Source organism: Musa acuminata, chromosome BXJ1-6, assembly GCF_036884655.1.
Source record: "Musa acuminata AAA Group cultivar baxijiao chromosome BXJ1-6, Cavendish_Baxijiao_AAA, whole genome shotgun sequence".
Classification (NCBI taxonomy): Eukaryota; Viridiplantae; Streptophyta; class Magnoliopsida; order Zingiberales; family Musaceae; genus Musa; species Musa acuminata.
Window position 1 is genome coordinate 2,913,699 of NC_088332.1, and position 14,211 is coordinate 2,927,909.

At 40.9% G+C, this 14,211-nt stretch overlaps 3 protein-coding genes across 5 annotated transcripts; 2 read left to right on the forward strand and 1 right to left on the reverse strand.

Moving 5' to 3' along the window:
• Positions 1-201: 201 nt before the first annotated feature.
• LOC103986638 (xylulose 5-phosphate/phosphate translocator, chloroplastic) lies at positions 202-1,886 on the forward strand. Its single transcript, XM_009404686.3, has one exon. The coding sequence runs from the start codon at positions 361-363 to the stop codon at positions 1,687-1,689; it is 1,329 nt and encodes a 442-aa protein (XP_009402961.2). The 5' UTR covers positions 202-360; the 3' UTR covers positions 1,690-1,886.
• A 2,243-nt stretch (positions 1,887-4,129) lies between these two features.
• On the forward strand, positions 4,130-8,169 carry LOC135675623 (uncharacterized). 2 transcript variants are annotated; one of them, XR_010513944.1, is made up of 9 exons: positions 4,130-4,490; positions 4,582-4,635; positions 4,736-4,811; positions 4,988-5,067; positions 5,143-5,192; positions 5,293-5,377; positions 5,577-5,675; positions 7,040-7,313; positions 7,495-7,631. XR_010513944.1 is itself a non-coding variant. In XM_065185961.1 (9 exons), the coding sequence occupies exons 1-8, from the start codon at positions 4,215-4,217 to the stop codon at positions 7,726-7,728; spliced, it is 954 nt and encodes a 317-aa protein (XP_065042033.1). In that variant the 5' UTR covers positions 4,140-4,214; the 3' UTR covers positions 7,729-7,766; positions 7,860-8,169. The 2 variants fall into 2 exon arrangements, 1 of the variants encoding a protein (XP_065042033.1); XM_065185961.1 differs by lacking the exon at positions 7,040-7,313 and adding an exon at positions 7,860-8,169 and having other exon boundaries at positions 4,140-4,490; positions 7,495-7,766.
• A 28-nt stretch (positions 8,170-8,197) lies between these two features.
• Positions 8,198-9,751, reverse strand: LOC135675622 (stearoyl-[acyl-carrier-protein] 9-desaturase, chloroplastic-like). 2 transcript variants are annotated; one of them, XM_065185959.1, is made up of 3 exons: positions 9,551-9,725; positions 8,993-9,470; positions 8,198-8,908 (listed from the first exon to the last, which is right to left on the reverse strand). In XM_065185959.1, the coding sequence occupies exons 1-3, from the start codon at positions 9,670-9,672 to the stop codon at positions 8,345-8,347; spliced, it is 1,164 nt and encodes a 387-aa protein (XP_065042031.1). In that variant the 5' UTR covers positions 9,673-9,725; the 3' UTR covers positions 8,198-8,344. The 2 variants fall into 2 exon arrangements, with proteins under 2 accessions (XP_065042031.1, XP_065042032.1); XM_065185960.1 differs by having other exon boundaries at positions 8,199-8,908; positions 9,662-9,751.
• Positions 9,752-14,211: the final 4,460 nt, after the last annotated feature.

Sequence of the window (14,211 nt, forward strand, 5' to 3'; positions counted from 1 at the left end):
AGAATTCGGAATCGAACCGGAGCGACTTCGACCGGTTCGTTCGGTCAATGTACACTTGTGTTTGTGGTCTGTCCGGATACTGGTCCCCAGCAGTTGCTGACCGTCCGATGAGCCATCAAATGTTAGTGATGTCAAGCGCTGTGCCGTGTCTGTATACATCAGTAATCTCTTTCGTCTCTACGGGAGCCACCGCGGCCCGGTGATTTTTACGAGTGGCCGTTTCCCCATCTAATCCTAATAATATCTGGCCGAGTTCTCCCGGCGGTTCACTTCGATCGAGACGGAAACAGAGCAAAGGCCAAGGGAGGTAGAGGGACACTTTGCAGACGCCAAGGGTAAAGAGAGAAGCGAGCGACCGCCATGATCTCCTCCGTACATGCTCTGCTTCCGCCATCGTTATCTCCTCTTCGTTCTTCCTACCGTTACCACACAGAAACCCACCACCTGAGGCACGTAGCCGCCATTAGATTCCGCGCAGCTAGTATTTGTGGCCTCCCAAGTAAAACAATCCCCTTCTTGTGCTTCTCCGTGCGTCAATCCGTCCTCCAGATCGGCCTCAAAAGAATCTCCGTAGGTCTCAGGCCCGTCGCTGCCGCAGCCGCCGCCGCCGCCGGCGTCCCTGATCCGGATGGAGATCCGAATGCCTCTCCTGCTCCTCAATCGCAAGATCCAACGGGACGAGGATTGGAAGACGCAAGCTCTCATGATAGGAGCAGCCGCGACGGTGTCAAGAAGAAGAGCAATCCGAGACTGAATCTGGCCATAGTGTTCGGCTTCTGGTACTTCCAGAACGTGGTGTTCAACATCTACAACAAGAAGGTGCTCAACATCTTCCCTTACCCCTGGCTCCTCGCCTCCTTCCAGCTCCTTGCCGGCTCCCTCTGGATGTCCGCCCTGTGGCTCTCCGGCCTTCAGCCCTTTCCCCGCCCTCTCGGCCGCCGCTTCTTCCTCGCCCTCCTCGGCCCCGCCCTGTTCCACACCGTCGGCCACATCTCCGCCTGCGTCTCCTTCTCCAAAGTCGCCGTCTCCTTCACTCACGTTATCAAGGCCTCCGAGCCCGTCTTCTCCGTCCTCTTCTCTGCCCTCCTCGGCGTCCGCCTCTACCCCCTCCCGGTCTGGCTCTCCGTCCTCCCCATCGTCGCCGGGTGCTCCCTGGCCGCCGTCACCGAGGTCTCCTTCGACGCCCAGGGCCTCTGGGGCGCCCTCATCAGCAACGTCGGCTTCGTGTTCCGAAACATCTACTCCAAGAAGAGCCTGCAGGACGTCACGCACGTCAACGGTCTCAACCTCTACGGCTGGATCAGCATCGTCTCCCTTCTCTACCTCTTCCCCGTCGCCATCTTCGTCGAGGGCTCCCAGTGGGTGGAGGGCTTCCGCAGGGCCTTGGTGGCGGTTCCCACCCCGTGGACCTTCTACTTTTGGGTGCTCTTGTCCGGGATCTTTTACCATCTCTACAACCAGTCGTCGTACCAAGCGCTCGACGAAATCAGCCCCTTGACCTTCTCTGTCGGCAACACCATGAAGCGAGTCGTGGTGATTGTGGCCTCCGTTTTGGTCTTCAGGAATCCCATTAGGCCATTGAACGCCTTAGGGTCTGCTATCGCCATCTTCGGGACTTTCTTATATTCGCAGGCCACCACAATGGGCAACAAGAGCGGGAAGAATGATATCCCCGAGAGGAAGAGCTAAGCAATCTCTGCTGCTGGTTTGACGAAGCCTTGCTCCTCTCATTAGATTCTGGTAAGAACTAGTTCTCTTTCCTTCGTCTCCTTCCCTTTTGCTGTCCTTTTATAGGACCATTCGCTGGTAGTACTAGGATGGTTACTGATGGAACGATGACAGGCGGGTTGTTAATAGGTGAAGATGATTTCTCTGTTCCTTTTTCACCAATTTTTAATATAATTCAGTACATAATATGTCTGCATATATATATATATATATATATATATATATATATCTTTCGAGCCCAAAACAATCACGGGCAAAAAAGAGTGCAACACAAAGAATTCCCGAGATCACCCATCATAGTATTATTCTTGCCCAAGCATGCTTAACTTTAAAATTATGATGGGATCCAATGCTTTAGTGTTGGTATGATCGTATCCATAATGTTTGTGCCCGGTAGGATCTGGTGCTTTAGTGTGTTGGTATGATAGAATCTGGTGCTTTAGTGTTGGTTTGATAGGATCTGGTGCTTTAGTATGTTGGTATGATGGCATCCATGTGTCGTCCGTTGGGTTGGGCGGAGCCTCTTACGTGAGTCATGCGTGTCGTTGGCTCGACCCCAACAACAGGACTTCCCAAGGGATCACCCATCCTAATGCTACTCTCGTCCAAGCATGCTTAACTTTGAAATTCTTATGGGCTTTAGTATTGGTATGATCACAACCATGTTGCAATGTCATCCGTCGCCTAAGTGCATGTCACGTGTGATGATGGGATGGGCAGGGCCCCTTATGTGGGTCTCCTTGGCACAAAAAAGAGTGCAACACGAGAACTTCGAAAGGGGTCACCCATCCTAGAACTATTCTCGCTCAAGCACGCTTAACTTTAAAGTTAGAATTCGATATTTTAATGCTAGTATGATCGCATCTATGTTGTGAGTGTCGTGCATCGCCTAAGTGCACGTCGCAGGTAGTGATGGGATGGGTGGAGCCCCTTGCGTGGGTCGCGCACATCGTCGGCTCGACCTAAAACCATTGTAACTTTCTCGAATGATCTCGAAACCGCTATTGCGACCCCATTATGGAAACCTCTCCCCGAGCCCCACGTGGCTGACTATGAAGTGATCACAAAAAATTCCAGGCCTGAAAACCATTGCCTCAAAGGTCTGCGGCAAAGGTTTTCGTCGCTCGAGCGTAAAAAATGAGTACAACACAAGGACTCTCTCCAAAGCACACTTTATTTCAAAGTTTTAATAAGATCCAATGCTTTAATGTTGGTACGAGCGCACTCATTCTACTTGTATTGTTTGTTGCCTAAGTGCACTTCGTGGGTCATTCGCATCGTCGGCTCGATCCCGTCACACTAAAAGCATATAACTTTCTCGTACGAATCAAACTAAAAAAGATTTTAAAAAATCAATTTAATAAATATAAGTTACAATAGTATATCATGAAAATGAACATATGTATAGCAAACAATAATAATATTAAGTATATTCTATAAACATTTTGACTTAAATGCATACAATTTATAATTCTTCAATATGTAAACATATGATCACCTTCAACATTTCTTTTAGATTTATGATAAAATTTGTGTATATATGTAACATCATGTTAATTGAATTCTCACTGTTCAAAATTCATGTAATGTAATTCTAAATCAAAATTCCTAAATCTTAAAACATAAAAAAACTTGTTAAGTTGGATTTTATTTGTTTGAGTTAGATGTTGACTTAGAGCCAATTAAGATCCTTCTCCATCTTTGTCCTGAGTTGATGCTAGTTGATTCTATTGTTATTTACCTTCAAATCATGTCGAAACATGTAAGACTATGTTGAGAGTGTTCTCCACAAGACCTATCCAAAACATAAATCGGTTACTCCGGACTTCAAATATCATTACCTGCTAGTTATGAAAAAAATAATGTCTCTTTCGAACTTAATTATGATCATGATGCGTTGAACCCAAGACATGTAACACCCTCAATTAGTCTCACATTGTAAGATAATTAGTCTCACATTGTAAGATTAAGACTGACTTATAAGGATTTGATGAGTATATTATTATCAACTTCAACTTTAGTATTTTGATTAGTGATTTAGACTAAACGAAGTTTATGGATCAGTTAGGCCATTAGGCCTACATCGTGACATTTAATATTTTCCTAGTGTTTAAGTATAATAAGAGGACTCGAGTATCAAAGGACTATCCGTGAATGGACTTATCAATAAGTGACCTACTTTGGTTGATCAACACTAAGGCTCATCCATCCTAATCCCGATGAATAAAAAACCTATACCCCAAACCCTATTTCAAATACTAAATCCTAACTTTAAAATTTAAATCCTGAAATCAATACCTTATGACCTAAACCTAATAAACCTTAAATCTAAAACTCTCAAACACTAAACTCTAGCAATTCCTAAATTCTAAATTCTATATCCTATACAACTAATTGTGGACATGAAACCCGAATCCTAAATCCAAAAACCCTAAACCCGAACTCGTATACCCAAGCCTTGAGGGGAGAGGATAAACCGATCAACAATGTTGGTCTTCGGGTGTACCGGCGGCGGCTGGTGCGCTGCATATGCCTTCGGATCGGCGGCTTCGGCCATGGCTTCCTCCCCGTTTCTTCGCATCGCCCCTACCCTTCACCTCCGACGCTGTTGCAGGAAATTCTGGTGCGAAGAGCCCAAGGAGGGCACGGCGAATGGGTGGACGAGGAGGAGGTCGACGAGTGCGGCACAGCGGAGCCCCGACGTGGTTGAGGTGGAGTACGCTGACCTCAACCTCAAGAATTTCTACGGCGCCGCTCCTAATGTATCCCGATTCCCCTTCCTATTCCGGGCTCTCTTTTCCCTCCTCTATTTGCGTTTTCCTCTTGATGGAACATTCCGTTCTTCTATGGCAGTTAGGTCACATTCGGATTCGACAACATGTGAATCCCCTCAGTTCTTCTTTCGCTGTGAGTGTTGATCACTCCATCTGTCGAATCTTCACGTCCGAGTTCTTTGTTTCTCCTTTATTATCTTTCTTTCTGTTTTTGATTATGGGGTGAATCACAGACACCAGTGGAGATTCCGGTATGGAAGGAAGTTTTCAGGGATCCGTCGCTCCCGTTGATGGTGGATATTGGTAGTGGTATGAAGTCGTTCTCTGTGAGAATAAATGGCATGGTCACTATATCTGTTTCGTTTTCCTCCTCATCTAATAAGATGCCATGGTCTTTGCTTGTTGCTTCCCGTTTGATGTGAAAAAATTACGAGTATTTCTGATTCCCAAAAGTTTCTAATGATGATGACGATGAATCCTTGCAGGCAGTGGTAGATTCCTTATCTGGCTTGCTAAAAATTGCCCCGAAAGAAGAAATTATCTGGGTCTGGAGATACGTCAAAAGGTTCTAAATGCTACTGCTTAAGCTATCTTCATCTGATTCTTCCGTAGTAATATGGTCTTTTTGCTGTTAATGTAGCTAGTGGAGCGGTCACAGTTCTGGGTCGAAGAATTGGGTCTTGCAAACATGTGAGCTCTTGTGTATAAAATCACCTGCTCGCTCGCACATCATTCAAATGAAGGATTGTAAGCTACCTGTGGAACTAAAAGATGTTCATTTTTTGAGCAGTCATTTTATGTTTGCCAACGCCACGGTATCCTTCGAGCCACTGGTTGCCACCTATCCCGGACCTATTATGCTGGTCTCCATACTGGTGAGCTTTACCTAAGTTAGTTTTCCCATTTTAGAATTTAACAGGGAGATTATTCTTGATACTGCAAACTCAGGCTCTCTGTCACTAGTTTGAAGTGAGACAGGTTTTTCTTTTTTGCATAATGCAGTTGTTTCTTTGTCTTGAATATGACCAAATTTTGGGTTTGATTGAGAGCTTATGCCTTCATTCGATCTTGCAGTGCCCGGACCCTTATTTCAAGAAAAGGCATCACAAAAGAAGAGTTGTACAGGCGAGCTTAGTTGATTCCATCTCAAAAAGGTTGAGCATTGGAGGGCAGGTATGGCTCGCTTAACTTGCGCTTCTATTCTATTTGAGTTCGAAATACATAGCCGGCACAGATATATAAAAATCAAAATTTTCTTCCAAATTATTGAATTGAAGGTGTGCTAACTTATACCAGGGATAAGCAGAACATCTTTCTTTTTCCTTCCATTGTTAAAGTTAAGCACTTTCAGAAAAATCATAGCTAGGTCAATTGTTTACTAAAAGTTGGCCTTGCTGATTACTCTTCAAGGGTAAAGCATCACCTTAAGAACCATAAAGGTTGATGAAATAAGAGAATTTATTTGTTTTCTTTGTTATCAATCAGCTTGTTAAATGACCGACTTTTTAAACACCAATGGTATGTCCATGTAATTTTGCTAGTTCTACCTAACTATTCTGGTGAAGTTATTGACCGGTCTGTCACGAACGGTCGTCGTGCACCCGCAACAACTCCGTTCAACGAATCGTTCGTCGCTCACACCCGCATGTACAGCTGCTTGACAGCATGTTTTCTCATGGTTTTGGGTCATTTTGCTTGTAAATATGTAAGTTCGAACAAGCTGCAGCGTTGCAAAGCGATCACTCACCGAACCGAGCAAAACAGCCCCAAAACAGCCCAAAACGGCTCCGTTTTCACGTGCCGCGGGAGGTGAGCGGAGTGCTGCCTCCGCTCACCAAAATGTCAGCCATCTCAGCCCCCAGGAACCCCCCGGGTGGCACATGGCTGGATGGGGCTTCGGTTATATACCGGGCGTTGAACACTCTTTCGCAAGTTCGCACGTGACCTTTACGGGAACTTGGTTTTGCGCCCGGGACCAGGTGAGCGGTTGTTTGTAGGCTTGCAGCTGTTCGTTCATCCTTGAAAGCCTTGTTTTTCTCCCTCTCCCTCTTTTCTCTTGTGCACACAAGGTGTTCGTCGAATTGCTTGTAAAGCTTCCCTTTTCGCGAGACTTCGGGACTTGTCCGTTGCTCGTTCTTTCGATCTAACTTTCTTTCTCTTTTACAGGTCCTTCGGGACCTGCGAGAGGTTACAAAGTGGTTGATCCTTGCGGAGCAAGATCGCAAGGGCAAAGCGCGACTTAGGCAACGCAAGCTAAGTTCGCGTCTTTGCCACAAGGGTGACTCGCGACTTAGGCAACGCAAGCTAAGTTCGCGTCTTTGGCCGCAAGGGTGCCTCACGCCTTAGGCAATTCCAGCTAAGGTCGTGACAGGTCGGTACTTCATTGGCTTCTGATGTCTGTATTCACCACAAGAAGACAAGTCAAATAAATTTTGATGCAGTTACAAATTGCTTTCACGTAATTTTAATTTTCAGAACCCTCTTCATTTTTCAGGTAGCTTAACAATATATTTTTTTTTTAATTTTTGGGAGAATAGTGGAGGAGGGAGGTGAAGGCAGTGAACCCTTACATACCAGAAAGATCCAAAATCATCATTGGATATGATATGCTACAACTCCTTAGAAAACACATCCTTCAGATCACTGCATCACAAGCAGCCTGCTAACTCGTCCGACCCAATCAGCTAAGTCAGCTGCACGATTGCTTTTGTGCAGAATCTAAATGGGACATCTGAAAGTGTGAATTTCATTTTTTATGTTAAGTGACAAGCTGATAATTACAGAGAACCTGCCATCGCATCAAGTCAGAAGGTGATAGACATTATATTTCATGAATATTGCAAACTTTAAGAACAATTTTTTTTTTTCTATCTCATTTGTTGGCTTACTTTTTCATTGCTGGGTTGCTTCCAGTGTTTCCGTTTAAATGTGGGAGTTAATCCTCTATTTTTTTCAAAGCTTTTTGAACTTGTTTGCGCTTCACTTTTTGTAGGTCTTTGTGCAATCAGATGTGCTTGAATTGGCATTCGACATGAGGAACCAGTTTGATGCTCGTTTGGATGTATTTGAGCATGTCGATACCATCGACAACAATTTTTTATGTGACACCCAAGGATGGGTGCTGCACAACCCCATGGGTATACGAACAGAAAGAGAGATACATGCAGAGCTAGAAGGTGCTAGAATCTACAGAAGGATATACCAAAAACAAAAGCATTGTGTTTAGCCAAAACATATGATCGATTGCCTTATTCCCCTGCTGAGGTATTTAGCTTCATGTCGCCTGTCCTCTAATTCATCCATTTATATCCCTTCGAATTCACCAACCACAACTATGTACTTCATGTGCTTTTACAGGGCATGAGATTTCGGTGATGGCGAGCCGAGGAACCATGCACGAAAATTGAAGGGCATGCCAATTCTTCCTGATGCAAACATGGCTTATGCTTCAGCAGGTTGGCGACATTATCGGTCTACGAGGTTTGAGAGTTACTGTTACAAAGCAGAATTTTTAGCTTGATTAGCAGTATGTCCTGATTCCTTTTATGAGACAAGCAAACCATGGCTCCTCGATAACACGAGGATCGTAGTGCTTGTGCGGAAAATTGTATACAAGAATCGATGATTCCTAATATATTTAGAATGGGGAGTCTGGCGTTATTTCCTAGTTTATTGATCATCCGATTGTTGTTATTATTATGGAAACACATGAAGTAAAACAGGTGAGGGATAGGGATGTGAGTTAGAGAGAGATGAGCACAAACATAGCTATAAGCTATAGATATATATATGGTTTTTGCTGAGAGCGTGTAGATTGTGACAGACCATGCAGTGTGCAACTCTTAAATCTCAACTTCTCTGTTAAAGATCCAACTGAAGGGCACCATGCTGGTCTTCTTCTCCGCCCGTTCCTGAGCTCTCTCTTCCGTCTTGCGAAGCCTGCTAGGCAGACTGCAGACGTAGTCCTGAGCCCGTCTCCCCTCCCCCGACAACCCCGTCACTTCCCCAACCTTCCACCTCTCCACGAAGAACTCCACCACGTCCCCGTAGTCCTTGCTGGTATACACCCCGAGCCGCTGCGCGACGGAGGAGTAGTGGCGGAAGATGTCCCGTTCCTGCCCATCGAACATGAACCGAGCAGGCATTTTGATCCTCTTCCTCATCATGTCCGCCAACGCCAACATGGTCGCCTCCGGATCGACCTCGAACAGCTTCTCCACGATCTTCGTGTACGCCATCTCGTGGCGCTTCTCGTCGGCGGCGATCAGCCCACAGATCTTCGCCAGCAGCACGTCGCCGTGCTCCTTGGCTTTCCTTGCTGTGTTTCCGTGGGAGATGAAGGTTGCCCTCTCTTGGAAGGACGTGTACACGAAGCCACGATACGGATCGTTGTCTGCCTCTATCATCTGTCCAAAACACAGACCAAGTAGTGGTTACTACCCACCCCGTCACCCTGCGTGCAACGTAGCCTTTTTGGCTCAAACCCTTACCATGCCCGATCCGATCAAGTACTGTATCGTCTTCTCGATCTGCCGCATGTTCAACCTCCCGCTCAAGTACAGGTACTTGTTCAGGACGTCGCCGTGGCGGTTTTCTTCCGCCGTCCACTTCCTCGTCCACCTCGCCCACGCCGTCATGCTCGCCCCGGTTTCGTCCCGGGTGCCGTCGAAAGTGTTGAGGACGTTCTCGTAAGTGGGCAGAGCTTCTTCGGTGATCATGTTGCCGACGAGGCAGACATAGTACGCGTCGGGGATCTCTGCTGCCCGCTCACGGATCTCCTTTATCCCATCCAAGAAGCCTTCCCCCGAAGGATCCGGCAGGAAATCCTGAGGCTGCCATGAGCTCTCCACCGGCTTCAGGAACGTCAACACGTTATCCTCCATCCATCCCTCCATAGATTTAACGACCTCAAGCTTTTCCGGACTAATGGCACGTACAACAGTCTTCTGCTTCTTCTTCTTGTTGATCCTGCAACAACAGCAACAACAATAGTGACAACAGTGAGTGTAGTCATCGGTAATCAAGGTCTGCCGGAAAGCAAGTCTCACCCGGCAAGCATGGCAAAGTGGCCGGGTTTATAGGAGGAAGGAAAAGGGGGAAGTAACACAACAGTGGAAGACTTTGGACCGCAGCCATGAAGGAAACAAGAAGGGCTCAACCTTAAGGCCATTTATCTTGCGATCGAGCGTGCAGGCACGGCAATTCGTAGGAGATGAGATGAGATGCTGCTGTGCTGCAGAGGAGGAAGCCTCATCATTTATAGAGGCCACAAACTGAAACAGTGCAACTATTATGCTTTGATGTTTGAATCCTTTTGTCATTATCCTGAAATAAAATATTTTAGTACTTTGAAGTAGTAATTGTCAAGAGAGAGAAATATTTATATTGAATATATACAGTGTATTTTAAACAAATATTTATATTTTAAGTATTTCTTAATGGATATATCCCTATTTTACTTTTTTTTCTCAACAAATATCCTTTAATTTAAAATATCTTTTAAAAAATTTCTCATCAATTTTAAATCAGTACAATGTTTCCAGTGTTTTTATTCTGGTACTATAAACATCATAAAAACTATTGAAAAATATTAGAAGTGATATCATATTATAATTTTTTAGTTGTCATTCATTACTCATAAATCATTATGATATACAGTTGGTTGGTAGAGGTTATGATTTATGCATTTATTATAGTGTTTTTATTGTGGTAACCAAAATATTATAACAAGTCAATTTTTAATTTTTATTCGGGTGATGTTATTCATAAATTATTATAAATATCTATTTGAATCAGAATGATATATAAATAGTTTCCATTTAATATATTTAAACTGTTTTCAAATAGACTTTACAGTGCTTGCAATGGCAAAAACACTATAACATGCCAAAAACATTATAAGCAATAAAAAAATTTTAAGAGACAGTTTAAATATTTTTTAAAATTATAATACTATTCATAAAAGAGTAAAATGAGATATATTGATTGAAAAATACTCAAATTATGAATATATATATATATATATATATATATATTATATATATATATATATATATATATATATATATATATATAATACACACAATAAGGTAAACATGAATTATGTTTTTATTTCTTTTTTTCCTATCCCTAAAATTATTGAAAAAAACATGAAGAGAGAGAAAGAGTGATAGTTAAGATAATTAAGAGAGAGAGAGAGAGAGAGAGAGAGAGAGAGAGAGAGAGAGAGTATGTAAAAAGATTGGATCTCCCATAAAATAAAATTGATGACAAAGAAAGCAAGTGAAATTATTAGAGGGTTTATTTACATTTTCCACCAAAAAAAATAGTTGGCAATCGTACCCCAACTCACAAGTCAGAGCATCCTTAATGTCGTTCTATGCCCTAATTGAGTTAGTTCTGTAATTGCGTGTAGATCGAAATCATAAATTAATAGAAATTCTAAGCTTTAAAGATGGAAAATATAAATTGTTATCTTTTCGGATCTATCGCATTATAGATAAACTCCGTCGCAGCATGGTCTTTCATTCAATAAAATTGACTCCATTGATTCATGTGTTCTCTCCTCACATCTCATCCAACTAATCCTCCTATATACTACTCGTCTTCGACGTTTGAATGCTTCCCTCACGGGTCTAAATTATAAATGAACTCTCCGTGTTTCTTTTAGGTCCATTTGTTAGTCCACTCGTTCTCCAATTGCTTTTTTTTTTTTTAAGTGGGTCAACGATATTTAATAGTTTTAATTAATTTTATCAAAAAAAATTATTATTTTCATTACGGAAGCCGACTCCTTATTAAAGCTTACTACCGACCATCACCGCTATCACAACGATGACATGGTAGCATTAAGGTACGACATAACTATTAATGATGGTATAGAGACATAGATGAAGAGGAGTGAGGTTGGAGTGCGATGGGGAAAGACGAGAATGGCTACGGTAATACGATGAAATAGAGATGCTCTGGACATGATGAAAGCGATGGCTAATAGGATTGAGACTATGAACAATCTCATCATTTAAAAAATAAATTATCCATTATGAGAATAAAATAAAAAGGATATGTTTCGTGAGAAAAAGGTAAAAATTTAAGTTTTTTTTAATCTATTTTTAAAATTATTGATAAAAAGATAGTGAAATAGAAGGATATAATTATATTAAAAAGCCCCCAAATGATTAGACTTTTCTTGATAAAAATTAAGAGAGAACCCAAAAAAAGATTGGATTTGGATTGAGTAATCTGTTGCTCTATTTACTTCTCCACTAAAAAAAGTAAGGAACCATGCTACAATTTAATGAGTAGATATGGAAAATCTAACCAACCAACACTAAAATTTAATGAGTAATTATTACCCCATACTTTGAATTATATCAAGAAGATCATTTTTTATTCATGTTCTTATCTGCATATATCACAAGTTTGAATATGTTAGGCCATAAGCGCCCACCTTCTATGAGCATTAAATTCTCCCTCTTTTTTTTATTAGAAGATTATTTATTTTAAAATAGTTTTTTATTTTTTTATAAATTTTATTTATTTTTATATTTATAAATTATTCTTTTATAAATATGTGTAAATATTATTTTTCTCCTGTCTCTTTTTTCTTTTCCTTGTCCTCCCCATCTTCTTTTCTTTCTCTTGAGGGTACGATGAATGATATCGGTAAGCAATGTTGGTAACGATGGTGTCGACATCTAAGTGTAATCAGCGATGATGATATCGATAAGGAATGCGATGAAATAAGAGTTTTTGGGAAAAAAGAAGAAGATAAATTTGATAATACTAAGGTTGTAAATAGTAAAATAATATTCTCATTATTTTTTAAAAGATTATGAATAGTAAGTGACTATAGAGGAGCTATGAATAATAAGTTTGGATGGGTCTTTCTACCTAATTAATTATATTTAATAGTTTAAATTAATTTTATCAAAAAAATTATTGTTTTCGTAAAGTCGTGGATACTATAAGCTACCATCGCTACCATCCTGATGGCATGCTAGTATAAGGTGTGACGAGAGCATCGACGGTGGTACAGGCGAAGATGATTATAAATAGTAAAATAATATTCTTATTATTTTCATTACAAAAGTCATGAGCCACCATTGCTACCATCATGATGGCATAGTAGCATAAGGTACGATGAGAGCCACGATGGTAGCATAGAGGCAATGGTAGAGAAAAGTGTAAGATGAGAATGTGACAAGACGGAGACGAGAGGCGAAGATGACCGAAACGGTGAGATAGAGATGGTCATGAAATGACAAAGACAATGACTAACGGAACGAAGACTAAGAACAATCTCATCCTTTAGAAAAAAAGTAATACACTATGAAAATAAAACAAAAAAGAGATGCTTAGTGAGAAAAGTTAAAAATTTGAAGTTTTTTTTTATCTTAAAAAATATTGATAAAAAGATAGCAAAAAAAAAAAAAAGAGGAGATAATTATACTAAAAAAGCCCACAAATGATTGGACTTTTCTTGAGAAATCTTAAAAATCAAGAGAGAACCAAAAAAAAAGATCCGAGTAAGATTGAAGAATTTGTGGCTCTATTTACTTCACCACTAAAAACTGTGATGACCGATACCGTAATTGAATGAGTCGAAATGGAGCACTTTGAATCCCACCATCATTGGAATTGTCATCCGTTACTTTGGATCAAAGATCGATTTTGATTCTCGTTTCTATCTACATGTGTCAAAGTTTTTGGCATGGAATATGTTACACCATAAGCACCCACCTTCTATGAGGATTAAATTCTCCTCTCTCTCTCTCTCTCTCTCTCTATTAGAAGATTTTTATTTACAATCCCCTTCTCATTATTATTATTATTATTATTATTATTATTATTATTAAATTATTTCTTTATAAAGAATGAAAACAGTATCTTTCTTGTCTATCCTTTTCTTTCTCATCCCTTCTTTTTTATCCTCCTCCTCGAACAATAATATCGAGGGAGCGACGACAACGAGTTGGCAAAGATGACAACAACAGTGAGTAGTTGTGAATAATAAATAGAGGCTATGAATTGTAAGTTTCTTTAATTAAGAGTGGATGGACTTTTCCACTAACAACCTCGATTTAATTTTGGATCTAAGTTACCATACCCTTCTCCACTCTATCCTTTAAAGCTAATTTAATTTTCTCTTCTCTCTCTCTCTCTCTCTCTCTCTCTCTCTCTCTCTCCCCCCTATCAGTACCTATGTACTATGTTAGTATATCAAATAAATAAATGAAAAATTATATTTTAGGATATTTTCTTTCTTTTTCTCCTACTGTCTTAATATATAAGTTAAAGTTAGATAAAAATAAAGTATATCCAAGACATAAATCAATGGAAATTTTAAGCTATAAGCATCGACAATAAAAATTCTATGGCAAAGTCAAAGTTGCTTCCATTGATTCTATCTAATATTCTCTCACCCATAAAGAACAGCTGAGATGTTGGATTAGGTGTCAAACTCTAAGATTTGACCAAAATAAAATATCAAAGGTAATATTAATGATGACATCTCTTCCTTTGATTCATCACTCATCAAGATCCTTAAATCTTTTGAATGTCATGGACTCGATCTTCAAACTGCTATTAGGTAGATTATACTAGTAAACCATGTGATTTGACACATCGATGCAGCACAAGTTATTGCCATTAACCCAAGTAATTGCCTTCTTGAGGAATAGTGTTCCAGAACAGTGACTAGTGTCAC